This window comes from Chamaea fasciata, unplaced genomic scaffold (genome assembly GCF_029207755.1).
Source record: "Chamaea fasciata isolate MVZ Bird 193981 ecotype frontalis unplaced genomic scaffold, bChaFas1.0.hap1 SCAF_27, whole genome shotgun sequence".
Classification (NCBI taxonomy): domain Eukaryota; kingdom Metazoa; phylum Chordata; class Aves; order Passeriformes; family Sylviidae; genus Chamaea; species Chamaea fasciata.
The window spans coordinates 4,208,995-4,227,141 of record NW_027094112.1 but is presented as its reverse complement, the minus strand read 5'-3'; the positions used below and the strand labels follow the sequence as shown (position 1 = coordinate 4,227,141).

Here is an 18,147-nt window from a genome sequence, read left to right as displayed (position 1 = left end):
GGAATCTTGAGTTTAGTGCCCAGGTTCCTGCCCTGCTGGTGAGGTGTGGTTTGATGCCTGGTCAGAAGGTTGTGGTGGCCACAGGTGCCAGCTGAACCCCACCGCTTTTTCAGTTGTCAAGACTTTATTGCAGCAGAGATTGGGAAATTCCAGGGTAAACTTCTGTTCCCCCTTCCTGCTGGAGCAGGTTAGGAAAAGCACAGGTGTCACGTGAGAACTCCTAGCACAGCAATTCAACTAAAATGAGCAGGGAGGTAACCAAAGCTGCTTCTGCTCTCCCTTGGTGGGCATTTCCCATGCTCGGGGCTGCTGCCAGCTTCCCTGGGAGTGCAGGTGAGCAGGCTGTGACCCCGCTGTGCCCTGGCAGGTGAGCTGGTGGCTCTGAAGAAGGTGCGCCTGGACAATGAGAAGGAGGGATTCCCCATCACGGCCATCCGCGAGATCAAAATCCTGCGGCAGCTCATCCACCGCAGCGTCGTCAACATGAAGGAGATCGTCACGGACAAACAAGATGCACTGGATTTCAAGAAGGACAAAGGTAACTGCTGGCTCTGAGGGGTGGTGTCCATTCACCACAGACGTGGGGTTTTTGTCTTCTTTTCTTCCTGTTAGAGCTGGGATTAATACACAGGAGACACAGTTTTTACATTTGGACTCGGTGTTTATTAATTCTTAACCTATAGCACAGTCTCACACCTTGTGAGCTCTAACTCACAAGGTAGAAAATGGATCCTTCTAACTCTTTCCAAGGTCTCCTTAAGCATAAACTATCCAATAATGAGATGACACCTGTATTATTTTTACTTTTAACCCACTAATTGACCACCCAAGGTCTGCAACGTGGACCTTTTCCACCCAATTAGAAAAAAAACCCCAAAACTGTGATGAAGGACTCAGCCGAGGCCCCAAATCCTCCATCTTGCCCCATAGATATTACTATATACTGAACTCTTTAAGTTTCCAGGGTTTCAACAATGCAGCCCCTTGGTTTAGTGTAGAACTGGGCTCTGGGGTGGATTTGCTTCTGTGCGTTCTGTGGTTCCAGCGAGGTTGGGTCTGGCCCTGGCCTCACCTCCAAGGACAGATTCCAGTTCGAGTGAGTTGATCAAAGGACGGGTGCATTCCAGCAGAGTCACAGGAGAGCAGTCTTATTAAAAAAAAAAAAAAAAAAAAAAAAAGCCTTTACAGCATCACTTTTAACACTGATTAGTGGCAATGAACTTCCTAATAGTGTGAAAAGTTCTCTGTCACTGTGGAAAAAGAGAGTTCCAGCACCCCGCTGGCTCTTGTTTGGGACGTTCTCTTCCAGGAGAGAGGAGGGAGCAACCCAAACACAAGTTCAAACCATGCATGGCAGTGATCCTTCAACAGACTCTCTTGTAACAAAATAACCAAGGCATGGAGGTAAATGTGGCCAAAACTTCAGAAGAAATTATTTTGTGTGTTACTTAATTTCAGATGTCAGCTTGGTGGGGCTACTTTGTTGTTTTGGGGCTTTTTTACCCCTTGAGGGAAAAGGACACTCAGTGAGCCCAAACCAGCGCAGGACAGTTAAATAGAAAACTCCAGCAGCATTGTGCACAATAAAGACTCTTTCAACAATTGAATCTCCTTTCATTCCTTCTCTTTTTTGTGTCTCAGCTTTTGTTTCCAACCATTTCTGTGTTTATTATCCCAGGTGCCTTTTACCTTGTGTTTGAGTACATGGACCATGACCTAATGGGGCTGCTAGAATCTGGCTTGGTGCATTTCTCAGAGGACCATATCAAGTCTTTCATGAAACAGTTAATGGAGGGTCTGGATTACTGTCACAAAAAGAATTTCCTTCATCGAGACATCAAGTGCTCCAACATCTTACTGAACAACAGGTAACTTTGGAGTGGATCCACTTGGAGATCTCTCCAAGCTCTTTTCTCTGGGTTTAGCTGTGAGCACCCAGTGCTGTCCTCACCTTGGGTGTGCTCAGGAGCAGGAGCTGTGAGAATAATTGTGTCCATAATTACCACCAAATGTCTGAATATCTGCCTAAAAAATTCTGAGATATTGGCCTGTTGGGAAGGGTTTGTGATACAGATGACACTGAATTATTTGTGGTTGTGGGGTTTTTTTTTTAATTTGTATTTCTTTGAAGCATTCTGTCAGAAGTTGGGAGTTAAGCCTGGCATATCCAGCAGTAATTCCTGCAAACGTGGCTTTGTGAGACTTTTCTGCTGCGGGGGGGGGGGTTTTCCTCACCCTTTAACTGGGGTTTAAGTAGAAGCTGGGTTCTGATGGGTCCCTTACAGCTCAGTGCATTCTGTAATTCTGTGATTTAACTGTGATTTAAACCAGGGGCTGTTTTTTTTGTCTTTCAGTGGGCAGATCAAACTTGCAGATTTTGGGCTCGCCCGACTCTACAGCTCTGAGGAGAGGTGAGGATGGGGAAAGGGTTTATCTGGGTGGGATGAGCTTCTTTCTTCTTAGTTATCCACATAATCCCTCACTTGGCAGTCCTGACAGATTGTTTTCAGTGGTATCATCCAGCTCCAGCTGTTGGACAAATACACTCCTGGCTGGTGTTAATAACTTTTTGTTAGAAGAGCAGCCCAGAAGGAGCCAAAACTTCTTCTCTGCTTGCCTTTGACCTGGCCTGGAGCAGGTTTTGCTCCAAGATCAGTCACCATTCAGTGATGGCAGCCTGCTGACGCTCAGGGTTTTTCAGTCTTGGGTTCCTACAACAAGTCCTGATTCCTGTAAAATCCTGTAAAAAACCCCTCAGCTGTTCTGAACTCAACCTGGTGCTCTGGAAGTGCAGACATTTGAACCCCCCCTGCTGCCACTGACAGGTGTAAGTGCAGCTGGGAAGTAAAAGCAGTTTTTCAGGGTTTTGTGGTCCTTGGGATGAGTTTTTATTTGTGTTTTTTTTTGGCTCTGCAGCCGTCCCTACACCAACAAAGTGATCACGTTGTGGTACCGACCCCCGGAGCTGCTGCTGGGGGAGGAGCGTTACACCCCTGCCATCGACGTGTGGAGCTGTGGGTGAGTCCTGCTCTGCTGCCCTGCCTCTGCAGCCAGCTCCTGAGCGTTCCCAGGGGAGCTGCTCCTTCATTTCTGCCAATTCCCACAGCTGGATCTGCCCCAGCCGTGCGGTGTTAGGATGAGGCAGGAATACTTGACAGTGCTTTGCTGTGAGGGGCAGGGGTCTGTCCCCTCATTAAAACCACTTAGTAAAAACTCCTAGAATGAAGTTTTTTCCTTGGTTTTGAAATGAGAAAGGGTAAAGAATAGAATTGTCACTGTTTAGAATGCAAACCAGCCTGATATTGATGTACCCTTGAGATTAAGAGGGATGACACAGCCATGGAGGGAAGGACACATTTGCCCTGTGCTGCTCACTCCTTCAGTGTCTTTTATAGAGAATTTCTCTCGAAACTCTTTAAGTTGCTGTTTTCCACTATTTTTTTTTTTCCTTTCAGCTAAAACATTTTTAAGTAGAGATTTTGGGTGTCAGGAAGTTTCAGTAGTACAGGAAGCCTGGGGAGCAGGAGTCTGGTCAGTTCAACCACAAAGATGCAACATTTTTCTAAGTGAATCAGAGGCAGAGGCTGGAGGATTCAGCAGTAGAACTGAGTCTGGATTCCCCAGAGTGTGCAATTCCCACTGGGATGTTCCCAGCTAAACTTCAGCAGGGTTTATAACACAAAGAGAGGTTGGGAAAACCAGTAATTAATCATAATTACTGATTGGGAGGCCAAGTTGCTGCTCAGTTCCCGTTCCACATGCGTGGGGTTATTCCCATTCCTGCCAGGTGCCTGCATCCCCCAGCTCCTTCTGGCACTGATTCCTGCTGCCTTAAGGGGAGATGTTGAGGACTGCAGGAATCAGAGGTTCTCTCTCTCTCCTCTCTTTCCCTCCCAGCTGTACCAGAGCTGTGTGTGCACAAACACAGCTCCTCTGCTGGCCCTGACAGCCCTGGGCAGCTGGGGATGGCTTGGGCCAGCAGAGGGAAGTTGAAAATCCAAACGAAAGCTGAACCTGGAGGAAATGAGAGCTGTGGCTCTTTCTCTGGTCGCATTGACGCATCCTCCTTTCCCTGCAAAGAGTTAACGTGTCAGGGGCTTCCTGCACGCAGCAGCCACTTGCAGGAGGTGATTCCCAGGAGCCCAGGGCTGGGGACTCCATACACACGGGTCACTTTGTCACTACAAGCCCTGATGCAAATCACCCTCCTCAGGCAAAGCTGCTCCCGAGCACAAGCGCTGCCGTGTTCAGACGCTCATCCCCCAGGGTTTGGTGTCGTGACCTCTTGCTTTTCCTCCTTCCAGCTGTATCCTCGGGGAACTGTTTACAAAGAAGCCTATTTTTCAAGCCAATCTGGAACTGGCTCAGCTTGAATTAATCAGGTAAAGCTTTGCACACGCATGTCTGTGAGGGGAGGTGCTGCAGGAGCTGCTCTCGTGCACACAGGCAGCGAGTTAGGAGAGCCCTTGTTCTCTAACCGGCCTGGAAAACAGGGCCAGGAATGCCTGGGAATGCAGATGGGAATAGTCAGGTGTCCACATCTACATCAGGTGCGTGGTTGCTGATCTATGTGCCCTCAGTAAACCTTGCTGTTTGCTGAGTCCAAAAATCACGAACCCGAATCACTTGTCACACTGAAAGTTTTAATCCTGGAATGGTTTGGGATGGAAGGGACCTTAAAGCCCATCCAGTGCCATCCCTGACATGGACAGGGACACCTTCCACTGTCCCAGGGTGCTCCAAACCCCGTCCAGCCTGGCCTTGGACACTTCCAAGGGTGTAAAATCCACAGCCTCTCTGGGTAACCTCTGCCAGGACCTCACCACCCTTATTGTAAAAATACAAAAATTTAGTGAGTTCAGAAAGTTTAAAGCAAGAAACATTAAGATTTTCAAATTTAGTAGTAAGAAAAATAAAACTTCATTGTTTAGAATGGTTTATAAACTCAAGCTCAACATTTCCCTCCTCCTGATGATACCTCCTTTTTTATCACCTCACCCGAGCCGTGCCCAGCCCTGGATTATCCCTGCAGCGGGTTGCTTAGGAAAGGTGTTTTCCCTGGGGTTGGTGGCTCTGTGCTCCTCCTGGCTGAATTCCACCTGGCTGACTGTGTTTCCCTGCTCCCCAGCCGGCTCTGTGGGAGCCCCTGCCCAGCCGTGTGGCCAGATGTCATCAAGCTGCCCTACTTCAACACTATGAAGCCCAAGAAGCAATACCGGCGGCGCCTGCGCGAGGAGTTCTCCTTGTGAGTGGGGCCGGGCTCCCTGTCCCCTCTCCAGACACCTCCTCTGCCTCCAGAGAGGTTCCCTGGGGCTGGGGGCTCTCCTGGAAGCGTGTGGCGTCTTCAGGGGGAATGTTCTCCAGGGCAGTGGGATAATCTTGTGGGAGTTGTGCCGGAGGTGCTTTTCATAAATGGCAAAAATCGGAGTAGGGATATCGTGGAGTATCCTCAGCTGGAAGGGACCCACAGGGGATCATCCAGTGCAGCTCCTGGCCCTGCACAGACGCCCCAAAAATCCCCACCCTGTCCCTGAGAGCGTGGTCCAAACTCTCCTGGAGCTCTGGCGGCCTCAGGGCCATGCCCATTCCCTGGGGAGCTGTTCCAGTGCCTGAGCACCCTCTGGGAGGGGAAAAAACCTTTCCCAAAATCCAGCCTAAACCTCCCAGGCCCAGCTCCAGCCACTCCCCACACCTGCTGTCTGCCCTGCTGGTGCCTTTGAGCTGCTGCATCACGAGCAATGAACTCTGACTGTGTGGATTCCCCTCAGGCCTGAGGTGTCCCTCTGACACTGAGCTTTTCCAGGGACTCATCCGTGTTCCCCACTGTCCCCACAGCATTCCCTCCTCTGCCCTGGACCTGCTGGACCACATGCTGACGCTGGACCCTGGCAAACGCTGCACAGCAGAGCAGGCCCTGCACAGTGACTTCCTGAAGGATGTTGACCTCAGCAAAATGGCACCTCCAGAGTAAGTCCCAGCTGCCATCCCCCCGCTGTGAGCTTTGGGAAGGAGATGAGGTGTTTTTTTGGGTTTTTTTTCAGTCAAAATTGTGATTTCTGGGTTCTTTTCTCTACTCTACCCTTGTACTTGGTCATGTGGTTGAGCAACTGGCTTTTCCTGTGCTGTTGGTTTTCTGCCTGATAGCAGGCTGGGTTTATAAAGCACAGTTTAATGTTTGTGAAATGCTCTAAAGCTCTGCTGCAAGATGTGCAGGAGTAGGTGTAGCACACCCCTGTCTCTGCCCTGGAGAAATACTCAGGCCTCATTAAGGCTGTGTGTTAATTGACTGCCAGGGTTGAGCAGTGTCACTCAATTTTCTCCCACTCCAATCAAGCAGATGATAAAACTATGACTGGTTTGTGTGAAAATGCAGCCACAGCTTTTAACATCCCTGTTTCCTTCAGTGTTTCTCCAGGAAGGGCCTTCCCTAACACTCCCAGAGCTTGCACTCACTGGTTTTGTGTTTCCTGCAGTGAGGTCCCAGCACATACAGGGATGAAGTAAATGTTTTTACACTGCCTTTCCTGGCTCTAGGACCTGCCCCTTCCTGTGGTGATCTGGCTGCAGTCAGGGAATCATGGAATCCCAGGATGCTTTGGTTGGAAGGGACCTTAAAACTCATCTATTCCCACCCCTGCCATGGGGAGGGACATCTTTCACTCTCCCAGGCTGCCCCAACCTGGCCTTGGTCACTTCCCAGCTTCTCTGGGAAATCCCTTCCAGCCATTCAGCACCCTCAGGAGAGGAATTTCTTCCCAATATCCCTTGCTGAGTCGATTTCTCCATCTGTAAAAGAGGAGCAGCATTACATGGATCTACAAAGCTGCATCATGGAATGGTTTGGGTGGGTAAATCCCAACCAGATGCCATGTCCAGGGACACCTCCCACCATCCCAGGTGGCTCCAAACCACACCCAACCTGGCCTGGGACACTTCCAGGGATCCACAGCTTTTCTGGGCAGCACCATCTGCAGGTTTTGAGGATCCCCTTGGTTTCCCTGCCGTGTTTTTCACTCGTTGTCTCTTGCAGCCTCCCCCACTGGCAGGATTGCCACGAGCTGTGGAGCAAGAAGCGCCGGCGGCAGCGGCAGAGCGGAATGGCCGTGGAGGAGCCTCCGGTATCAAAAGTTTCTCGGAAAGAAACTACCTCTGTTACAAGCACAGACACTGTGAAAAACAACAACAGCAGTCCTGTGCCCCCCCAGCCTGCCCAGCTCAAAGCAGAGCCTGGTGCTGCAGATGCAGTAGGTCAGTGCCCACCTGGGTCTTGGGAAAAGGTTCCCTCCCTGGGTGTGGGAGGTTTGCGTCTGTTTTTAAGCCAGTCTGGTTGTTTCACCTCTAATTCTGCAGAAAGGGCATTCCAGGCTCTTCCTGTCCTCGTTTCTTTTATTCTTTTTTTTTTTTTTTTCTCTCCTCTCTCTGCTGTGAAGGCGCAGAAGGTTCTGTCTGGTCTTCAGGAGTCACTGATGAGCTGACTGTGAATTTGTTCTGAGCTGTGTTATTAGTTCTAAAAGAGGCTGAAGGATGAAAGGAGTCGTTGAGTCACTTTAGCCAGTGGAGGAACAAATCATAGGAATCATAGGCTGGAAGGTGTAACCACGTCCAGGGTGTGCAAATGGGCTGAAGTTTGATCTTGTTGAAAATTAGGTGTGGGAAGTGTCAGGCTGGTGGGCAAAAATGTTCATTATTGCACTTTGCTGCAGAAAAGGTCGTCCAGCCCAGCAGGACCTGGACTTGTGCACTGTTCCAAGCAATGACCAACCCCTCTGTGTCCAGAAAATAGTTGGGAGAGAAGTAATGTGAATTCACACAAAGCTGCCCTGATTGTTCTGTAGAAGCCTCACAAAAACCCAGATATGGGCTAAGGCTTCCTTTGTGTCCAATGCTGTGCTGACAAGTAACGAGGAAGACAGTTCTTGCTCCAGGGAATGCACAATCCATGTGTTCAGTGAAACATGGCAGATGGACAAAAGGTGGTGCTTGGATTAACAAACAGCTGGGAAAAGAATGTCCCGTTCTCCATTGCCTACCAGCAAGAGAAGCTCCATTTTAGGCTGCTGAAACCAAACCCTTGCACCCTTATTCCCAAAAAGTCCCAGTGTCACTGTCAGTGTGAAGGGACACCCTTGTCACTTGTCATTGGGCTGCGGAGGGAGGTGATGCCACTCCCAGGATGTATTTTAGGATAACCTGGATCCTTGCAGGTCAGGACAGAGTCCTGTGATCCCAGGCCAGCTCCCAGCAAGGAATTGCCTTCTGCTTGACCTAATTCCTTGTGCTGTGTCAGGGAACACGCCCTTCCTGCACCCCAAAGAGCAGCTCAGCCCCATCCTGGGAATCCTTCCCGGTGCAGGAGGGAGTGATTTGGATCCATGGGGATCTCAGGAGGGGCCAAGCTGTGTTTGCCCTGCTGTGGGCTCGGGGCTTCCATTGCCCCCTCACCCCTCCTCCCACCATAGCCTGGTATCCTTGGGATGCCTCCACTTCCCAAACCCAGGAATGGGGCAGTTTGTCTTGGCTGAGCTGATCCTGAGCAGCAGCCAGGTGTGCCGTGGTGCTGGGGAGGTGTGGGGGCAGTGCAGCAGCAGCTCTGTGGGTGCAGTGTGTGTGCAGTGCCACGGGGTGCTGCTGCCGTGCCGCCGGAGCGCTGCATCCCAAAATCCTCCTCGCATCCTGCAGCCCTGCCTTCCCCCAGCCTGGGGACGTGGACAGGGGGTCTTCAGTGCTGTGGGATGTGGAGAAGGGGTCTTCAGTGCTGTGGGATGTGGATCTTGGCTGTGGGATGTGGAGATGGGGTGCTTCTGGCTATGGGATGTAGAAAAGGGATGTTCAGTGCTGTGGGATATGAGGACAGGATGTTCCTTTCTGTGGGACTTGGAGAAGGGGTGTTCAGTGCTGGGGCAATTGGAAAAAGGGGTGTTTGTGGCTGTGGGATGCGGATCATTGCTGTGGGACATGGGGAGCAGGTGTTCCTGGCTATGGGACATGGAGAAGGGGATGCTCCTTGCTGTTAGATGTGGATCTTAGCTCTAGGATGTGGAGAAGGGGTATTTATTCCTGTGGGATGTAGATCATGGCTCTGGGACACAGGGAAGCCATGTTCCTTGCTGTGGGACGTGGAAGAGGGGTGTTTTTCATTGCTGTGGGGTGTGGATCACGGCTGTGGGACATGGGGAAGGGCTGTTCATTGCTGTGGGACGTGGGGAAGAGCAGTTTATTGCCACATGCAATACCAAGACCCCAAACCCTCACCTCCCCGGCTGTGCCCTCCCCCCGTGTGTCCCGCAGGCCTGGGCGACATCACGCAGCAGCTGAACCAGAGCGAGCTGGCCGTGCTCCTGAACCTGCTGCAGAGCCAGACCGACCTGAGCGTGCCGCAGATGGCCCAGCTGCTCAACGTGCACTCCAACCCCGAGATGCAGCAGCAGCTGGAGGCTCTCAACCAGTCCATCACGGCGCTGACCGAGGCCACGGCGCAGCACCACGAGCCCCCGGCGGCGGCGGCGGAGGAAGCCGTGGAGGAGCAGCCGCCCGCGGAGGTGCCGGAGGAGCAGCGGACTCCGGACGCAGCCAGCGCTCAGGGAGACATGCAGAACGTGCTGGCCGTTCTGCTCAGTCAGCTCATGAAGAGCCAGGAGCCTGGGATAACCCTGGAGGAGAGCAACGGGGAGAAGAGCAGCGAGCAGCAGCGGGGGTCCAGGAAAACCCCGACGAGGCATCCCGAGGAGAGCACAGGTAAATGAACCTGGTGTGAGCGCTGAGAGCGTCCCCAGCCTGGGCTGCTGGTTGAGCTGCAGCCAGGGATGAGATCTTGGAGTGTGTTGGGGGAGTGGATGGGAGGAGGGGAAGGGAGGGTAGGATGTGGTTGGACGTCAGGAGAAAAGGCCCTGATCCTTTCCCTGCGGTAAGTGCTGGACTGCTCAGGAGGTTGAACAGCTGCAAACAGCCCAAACAGGCAAATATTACCCTAAAATCCATGAGTGCTCCACTGTGAGTGGGCCAGTGAAGGTGAATTGGAGGTTTTGGGGTTTGCCCAAAAATTGCAAGGGATGTTTGGAGGGTCAGTTCTTCCTCAGCCTCCCCCAGCAATCAGTTTGCATGTGTCCAGGGAGGTTTTTTTGCTGCATCTCTGCGTTTTTTCCCAGCTCTTTTTCACCAAGCCCTTCCTTTGCCTCTTAAAAAAAATTAAATAAACCCGCAGAGATGATTTTAAAGAGCTGAAATAGTCGTGAGTGCTGAAGGGAGGCATAGTGGCAGCTGTGTAGGTAAAACCTGAGCACCCACCAATGCCTGGTTCTACCTGGAGCTGATTTTTGAGCCCTGAAACTCAGCGACTCCTGAAGCTGAACCAAACCGCTGCTTCTTAGAGTGAGAGTTTAAAAAAAAAAAGCCCTGCTTGTGTCAGTGAGCTCTCGGATTTCCTTTCCAAAGGTGAGTGTAAATGTCTCCATGTCTTTTTTTTTTTTTTTTTTTGTTTCTGTTGATTTTTTGAATTTATTAGCAACAGCCTGTGACGACCTCACCAAATTGTAGAAGCGCCTCCTGAGTATGTCTCAGACTCTCCGGGGAGCCTGTTTTGGCCCGATCCCACCTCCTGCAATGTAGCTGAACGTGCTGTGTTCTCGTGCCTTCAACACCCGCCCACCACGAGCCAGTTGTGATCGTGCTTTTTTTTCTTTTTTTTTTTTCTTTTTTTTTTTTCTCCTCCTTTTTTTTTTTTTTTTTTTTCTTCTGTTGTTGTTGTTGCCCTAGTCCTGGAAGATAACTAGGTTACTGTAGAGCAGATGGAATTCGATGCCGTTGTTCTCTGTTGATAATTCTTTGGAATGATTTGCTGTCCCCCCAGATCAGCTTGGCTTTACAAATTTTACCTGAAGATTGTTTTGTTGGTTTTTTTTGTTTTTTTTTTCCCGTTGTTGTTTTATTTTTCTGGATTTCAATACAATCTAGTTTTCAAAGTGGACTGACGGATACGGGTGGAGGGGTGGTCCTGGAAGACTACTGGTTTTCACAATAAAGTTTGACCTTTTTAATAACCAGTTTTGCCAATGTTTTGAGGATCTGATTCCAACAAAAGGTGTCCGTGGGCTCTGCCGTCGCCAGTAATTCCTTTCCCCGTGGGGAAGAGGGAGAGGAGGCAGCTCAGGTGTGTTGCTCCGGAGGAGGCAGGGCTGGGTTTGGGAGTGGAGCAGGTTGTGTCCCCTCCCTGCAGCCGTGTCACCTGCCGTGGTGTCACCTCAGGGGAGGGGCAGTGCTCTGCTCCCTCTCCCACCTCCCAGCCAGGCCCCTCGGTGCTTCCTCGGCCTCTCAGGCCGGGACAGAGCAGGGGGGGCTGGGGTAAACGGAGCTTTGTTCTTCCAGGAGGGGCACGAATCCTGTTTTGGGAGGAAATCGGGGTGAAGAAAGGGGCAGGGGGGAGGAAGCAGAAGGCTTTTCTCGTGCTCAGGACAGTCTGTACCTACTCGGGGGGACGAGCTTGTTTTGGACTCTGTTGGCGAGGTCGGGCAGCAGGGCTGGGCTGGGTGGGAGGAGGGGGCAGCAGCGGGTGCCCCGCTGCCCTCGGGGTGCCGCGGGGGCTCTCAGGAGCTGCCGCCCGTGTGCTGGGCTCGGGTTTGTGTTTTTCCAATCCAGCACACCCCGGCCACGCTCCCTGAGCCGCCCCTGGAGCCGGAGCCGCGTCCCTCTGGCCCCGGGAGGAGCTCGGGCTGCCGTGTGGCTCCACATCTGCCTCCTGCTCGGAATTAGCCTTTGATCCGGGAGCGGGAGTTCCCCGCACGGGTGCCCAGGTGTTAGGACAGCTGTTGCCGGCGAGTTGGGTGCGCGGGGCGAAAGCGTTAATGAACATTGTTAATGAACGTTGATCTCCCAGCCAGCGTTCAGACTCTCCCTCTCCGCCTCTTCCCAGAGCATCCCCAGAGCGGGCGGCCTCGGCAGGGATTGGTTTGGTTTGCTTAGAAATGTCTTTTTGTCTGTTTGAAACGGTGTTTAAAAGAAGTCACCCTTCCACAGCGTGTCCTCCTGGCATTGTGCCACCAGAGAAGAGACCCCCCGAACCCCCCGGACCGCCGCCGCCTCCTCCCGTGCCCGAAGGGGATGTCTCCGGAGCAGCCCAGGAGTTGAACCCGGCCGTGACGGCTGCGCTGCTCCAGCTCCTTTCCCAGCCGGACCCGGAGCCGCCGGCCCTGCCTGCCCCGGACTACGGCCGCTCCCACCCCGCCAGGACTTACAGCGCCAACAGCACCTCCGAGGCGGGATTCGCTGCCGAGGAGCTCAATCCGGGCCAGACTCTGCTAGAACCTTCTGCCCAGCCCCTGGGGAAAAGCAGGACCTTCTTGGGCTCCGTGAGCCACCTCGGGGAGAGCAGCAACTACCAGGGCACGGGCTCGGTGCAGTTCCCGGGGGACCAGGACCTGCGCTTCGCCAGAGTCCCTGTCACCATCCACTCGCTCGGGCAATCCTTCACCAAATCCGAGGGGAGCAGCAACAGCAACAACGTGCTGGTACATCCAGAGGCCAAAATGCAGAGTTACGGCGAGTTGGGGCCGGGAACAGCCGGTTCCAGTGGGGCAGGAACAGGTCACAGCTGGGGTGCCCCAACCCAGGCGCCGTCTTCCTACGGGAAGACTTTCCGAGGGCCTGGCCGAGTGCCTCCACGGGGGGGCCGGGGCCGGGGGGTTCCCTACTGAGATTCCCCCTTGCCTCTCTCTCCTCCTTTAGCCACAGGACTTGATTTTTTTTTTTTTTTAAATTTTTTTTTTCAATTTCTTTATTTGTTTTTGGTTGTTTGGTTTTTTTTGGCCAGAGCAAGGTCTCGTCCGCATTTCAGCTGCTGCAGAGCTCCCTGGGCATCCCTCCCTCGCTCGGGAGCTGCCAGAGGGTCCCCACTGGCTTCCAGTGCTTGGTTAGTGACAAAAATAATCCCAACCCCGCAGCAAACTGAGCCAGGAGGGGAGGGGATCGATGGAAAAGTAAGAATGGAAGGAAGAATTAAAAAAAAATGCTGTTTCCCCAAGCTGGACACCAGAGTTTGCCGGTGGGTCAGGGAGGGCTGGGGGAAGGTTGCTTCCCAAAGCGGGTTTTTTTTGTTGTTGTTGTTTGTTTTCCCCATTTCCTTAAGAAGAAAAAAAAACAAATGAAAAGGGGAATTTATTGATGCAGAGGCACCTGGATGGGTTATCCCAGCAGTGGGGACCTGGGATGTGACCCTGGTTGTGTTCAATTTATCTGGTGTTTGCTTTCTTCCCACGAAGCGTCCGGTTTTCCCTCTGCTCCAGGGCCAGTCCTGTCCCTTGTGACAGGAGCCTTAGTACACTGATTTTTGGGAAGGGTCTCTGGGTGTTGGATCCCTCCTGCTGTAACTTGGCAGTTGAGATTTTCTTTTTTTTGGTCTTTTTTTTTTTTAATTATTATTTTTATTTTTTTAAGAGCCGAGGAGAACACCTCCCTGAAAAAAAAAACCCAGGGATTTCTGTCACTTGTAACTTCCAAGAACACTTCAGGAATTAAAAAAAAAAAAAAGGGAACAAAAGTCCCAACACCTGGTGGGATTTGCCACCAGATGGGAGTGATTTGTCCCCGGAATCCTGGGCTGGTGCTGCCCATCCTGCCGAGGTCGGTCGCATCTCAGCCCTTTGAGGTTTTCCAGGTGTTCCTGTGTCATTTCCCTGAGCATATTTCTATTTTTGTTGTTGTCAAGGAAGTATTTACGATGGATTTTCTCCTCCCACAGACCCTTGCGCTGTTCATTTCAATGAGACATAAAAAAGAGATGAATAAAACAAAGGTACCTATTTATCAGCTTTTTTTTTTTTTTTTTTCCCTCCCGAGTAGGCCTTTCCTATGGAAAACATTTAATTTTAGAGCCGACAGTTCTGGAGTGTTAAAGGGGAAGGGAATTTTGGGGTGGGCCAAGAGACCTTCTTGCTACTAACAGGATTTAATTTCTTTTTTTATACAGAGAGATAAATTTAAATAAATGCACCTGAACAGGTGATACTTCTCCACCTGGGGAGATCCTGCCTTACCCAGCTTGGCCGTGGGAGGAAGGAAGGGAGAGAAATTAAAGATATAGATATATTTTTTATTTTTATTTGCTGGTGATGTGCAGGGCCCGGCGGCTCGCAGCGCTGAGGAGCGATGCTGTTTGCAGAATTCCCACTGGAAATGTGTAGGGTTTGGAATTTTTTTTGTTGTTGTTGTTGTTGTTGGTTTGTTTGGGTTTTCTTTAAAACTTAGTTCATGGCTGATGTGCAGAGAGGGAAAAAAGAGATGTTCTGTGAGACACAGAGCACACTGAACCCACCGAGGGGCTTCAGGCGGGTTTAATTTCTCTATTTTCCCTTTTCCCAGCCCCAGCTCCAGGCTGCCATGGAGCTGCTGCTGTTCCTTTTCTCCCCAGTCCCATCCTCTTTGGAAGGAAAAGTCTCGTTCCTGTGCTGAATCTGCCTATTTATTGTCTCTCCAAATTGGCACATTCCCAGGAAAGCTGCCGGGAACGAGCCGTTCTCGACCTGCTCCCTGTGTCGGTGTCATCCCGCCTTTGGGGCCCCAGTTTGGGGTCTCTAGTCCCGGTTTAGGGGTCACTGGTCCCAGTTTAGGGGTGATCAGTCCCAGTTTAGGGTGGCTTGTCCCAGCTGGGTGTCCCCAAACCCGCTCTGGCACAGCTCCATCCCTTGCAGCAGGGCTGGGAAGGGGCTGAGGGCTCCTGTCCCTCCTCCAGTGAGGGATGGACATTCCGGTGGCAGCTGCCAGCTGTCCCCAGGGACCCTGAGGGCTCCTGTGGAAGGTGATTCTGCCATTCCCTTCCCTGAGCCCCCGACCTCACTCGTTATTCCACTCCCAGTGGCTTTTCCTAACTGGTCCCAGCACGAGCCTTTCCATCCCTGCCGGGGCCACGGGGTCTGGGGGGGGACCAGCCTGGCCAGATCCTGGGGGGCTGTGGCACCACTCCTGGCTTCCATCGCCTCTTACTCGTTCATTTCCCCACCCTTTTATTAATTTTTTTGTTAAAATTTTGCCTTTTTCCCAACGCTCTGCACAAAGAAGACAAAAGGATTCGTGCTGTTGGGTGGGATTTGTGCGTTTGGAAGGATTTAAGCCGGTGCAGTTACAGACAGGGGGGGTGAGGGCAGCTCCCCCTTCCTTCCCCCCCATCCTGGCTCTGGGTTCAATCCCAAATTCTCCCGCTGTAGCAGTTCCCAGCAGAGAAGCCTCTGGTCAGACTCTTACTGTACCTCTCTCCCGAGTTTCCTTTGGAGACCGAGCGCGCCTTTTTTCGGTTGTACCTTTGTCTCTGTACAGATATTTTGTAATATATTAAATTTTTTTTTCTTTTCAGTTTATAAAAATGGAGAAGTGGAGATTGGAAAATTAAATATTTCCTGTTACTGTATCTTGCTTGCCTTTTGCTCCGTTGCTTCCCCGGTAGCCTTTGGAATCGCACGGTAACTTGTGTTTTCCTTGGAAAGCCTTTTATTCCCTCCTGGTGAGAGGGGTGGGATTTGGCGTTGCCAGCCTCTGCAAGCCCCCAAATTCCACTCTCTAATTAAGCTCCGAGCCATCATTAGCCCTGGCTTTCCCCCCCCACTCCAAGGGGTGTTGGTGGGAGATGCCCAAGCTGGAGCAGAGGATGGTTTGGTTACGGTGAGAATAGGAAACCTGGAGCTGATGGGAAGGGGGGAGAGGGGATGGTGCTGCAGGAATGGGAAGGATTAAGCTTGAGCTTTGGCCTGAAACCTTCTCCCAGCTCCTGGCGGCCCTTTGGACACTGAGAGGCCGCCAGGGTGCCTGGAGGGGATGGATTGTGCAGAGCCGTGAGGGCAGGGAGCTGTGCCTGTGTCATCCCCTTCCTCCACACAAACCCCTCCACGACGTTTCTCTGTGCTGCTCCCAACCCCACCGTGGCTCCTGGAGGACTCGGGAGGGTTTGTCCCAGCCCTCGTGCGCCGGGCAGGAATTCGGGATGGTGGCAGCCGGAGCTGCTCCCGGAATCGCCTCCGTGCTGCTCGGCCAGAGCCTCCCTGAGCCGAGGGGGTGCTGGAGGAGCTGTGTGTCCCCAGGCCGTGTCCGTGCCTCAATCCCCGCAGAGCCCGGCCGCCGTCCCCCGTTCCAGCCCCGGCTTTCTCGCTCTCCTCTCGCCTGGTTCCGATCCCTGCGCTGACACCTCTTAAAATATATCCCTGTGCAGATGGTGGGGGGGTGGCGGCGGCGCCGGGCGCTTCCCGGTGCCTGGGAGAGCAGGAGCGAGCCCCCAGCGCCCACCCGGCCTCCCCTGATTTATGGAGGGGGCAGCTGGGCCCCGTGCACTCGGCTGGATCCCTAATCCAGCCTCCTGGTCGCTGCCCGCGGCTCCGCCGGGCTCCGCGGCCTCGCCCGGCGCGGCAGAAGGGACGCGATGCCATCCCGAGCCTCCCTCGCATCCCACCTTCCCTTCCCGCTGCCGCCAGACAAAGCCCCACGTGGCCCCGGCTCCTGCGGCATCCCGATCCAAAGGTGACCAGGCCGTTTCAGCCCGTTTAATTTATTTTGGCATTGAACTTCCTCGGCGGCAGCTGCCGTGCCAAATGGCCGGGGGCTGCCCGGAGCCGGCGCTGTAAATCTCCGCCGTTCGGCTCTTCCCGCTTGGATTATGCTCCTCGGAGCCGCGGCTGCTCCATCCATCCCACCCTTCCCGCCTCCGTCGGCTGGAAATGTGGGATCTGGAGCAGATCTCCTTCCTCCTCACGGCCCTGGGGTTGCGGTGGTGGCACCGACGACTCCGGAGCATCCCGGGGCTCTCCAGGCACAGCCTGCTCCGGGGATGGAGATGGAATGCTGAGGAGGAGGAGCAGGACGGGGCCTTCCCACGGAGCAGGTCCCCGCGGGACACCCGCGTCCCACGGGAATCCCTGTGGGAATCTCCGCCTGGAGCAGGCCTCGCACCTCCCGGCTGGATGTCCCGGCGCACACGCGTGTGCCAGGGTGTGCACACACCTGGGGTGGCACACGCGTGTTCACACGTGTCCGGGGGGGGGTGACTGTCACCAGGTGTCGCTCTCGGCACGGCCACCACCTCCCACCGCGTCCCCGTCCTCCTCCTCCTCCTCCTCTCCGGCTATATTTGTCCTTCCAGCTGCTCCGGCTGTCGGCATTAAAGGTTTTTCATCCAATTTAGACGTTTCCTTCCAAAAATCCGTTCACACCTTTCCCTGGCATTTGGAAAGGGGAAAGAAGAAAAGGACTGAGAAGGATGAAACACCCAAAAAAAAAAAAAAAAAACCCTTGGAGGTGTTGGGAGGCCGCGGATGGGGGATGGAGAAGGTGTTGGGGCTGGGTTTTAGGGGGGAGGACGGGGGTGTGAGACCCCCATTATTATCCATCCCACGGCATCCCGCATTTCCCATCCCTTGGGATCAAGGTGCCGCGTTTTGAGGGCACGGGTGGGGTTTTGGGTGGCAGCACTGGCACGGATGGGGTGAGGATTCCTTGGCCAGGGTCGGGGGTTGGGGGATGGCAGGGGGGTGGCACAGTCCCTGTGCCATGGGGCCACCTGGTCCCGTCCCCTCGCACTGGCAGCTTGATTAAACCGGCGGCGCGGGCGGTGGCACAGCTGGTGCCTGCTGCCAGCACCCGGAGCGGGAAGCGCCCGCCATTAGCGGCTCCAATTAGCGGGAGCGCGGAGCCGCCGCGGCCCGGGGGCTCCCCCGGCCCCGAGTGCCCCCCGGTGCCACCTCCCAGGGACGCTGGCGTCGCCTGCCCCCCGTGCCAGTCCCCGTGCCCGGCCGGTGGCAGTGCCAACCCTCCCGCGCCGTTCCGCCGAGCCAGGGCTGAGCGCGCCTCGATTTTGGGGACATTCCCCTCGCTGCCACCACGTGCCCCCTGCCATGCCCGGCCTGGGGAGGGGGACAGGCTGGGTGAGCCCACCGCAGCACTCCAGCGGCCCCAGGATGGGGACAGGGCCCCGGCATGGGCGCGCCCGCGGTGGCAGCGGGGACAGGACCTGGCACCGCACCCCGGGCGGGCACACCGCCCTCCCCGCTGCCACCGGCGCAGCTGAGCCAAGGCGCGGGGGGACTGTGCCTGCACGCTTTCACCTGCCATTTAATTGGATGTATTTTTAATTAATGGCGCCTCTGGGACCAACATGAGACAACATGATCTCTGAATAGG

At 53.7% G+C, this 18,147-nt stretch overlaps 1 protein-coding gene across 3 annotated transcripts in view; it reads left to right on the top strand.

Moving 5' to 3' along the window:
- CDK12 (cyclin dependent kinase 12) overlaps window positions 1–15,391 on the top strand; it is a 28,606-nt gene extending 13,215 nt beyond the window's left edge. Inside the window, exons 5-15 of one of the 3 annotated variants that reach the window (XR_010723986.1) lie at window positions 368–538; window positions 1,679–1,868; window positions 2,355–2,411; window positions 2,917–3,018; window positions 4,305–4,382; window positions 5,129–5,245; window positions 5,836–5,967; window positions 7,031–7,248; window positions 9,289–9,735; window positions 12,010–13,783; window positions 13,958–15,391. Coding sequence is in view for 2 of the 3 variants with exons in the window: in XM_066205305.1 (XP_066061402.1) it covers window positions 368–538; window positions 1,679–1,868; window positions 2,355–2,411; window positions 2,917–3,018; window positions 4,305–4,382; window positions 5,129–5,245; window positions 5,836–5,967; window positions 7,031–7,248; window positions 9,289–9,735; window positions 12,010–12,686 (2,189 nt within the window). In the remaining variant the exon portion in view is untranslated. Of the gene's footprint in view, window positions 1–367; window positions 539–1,678; window positions 1,869–2,354; window positions 2,412–2,916; window positions 3,019–4,304; window positions 4,383–5,128; window positions 5,246–5,835; window positions 5,968–7,030; window positions 7,249–9,288; window positions 9,736–10,501; window positions 11,037–12,009 lie in introns of those variants that run through there. The other 2 variants (XM_066205305.1, XM_066205306.1) reach the window with 2 other exon arrangements.
- The last annotated feature ends 2,756 nt before the right edge of the window (window positions 15,392–18,147 follow it).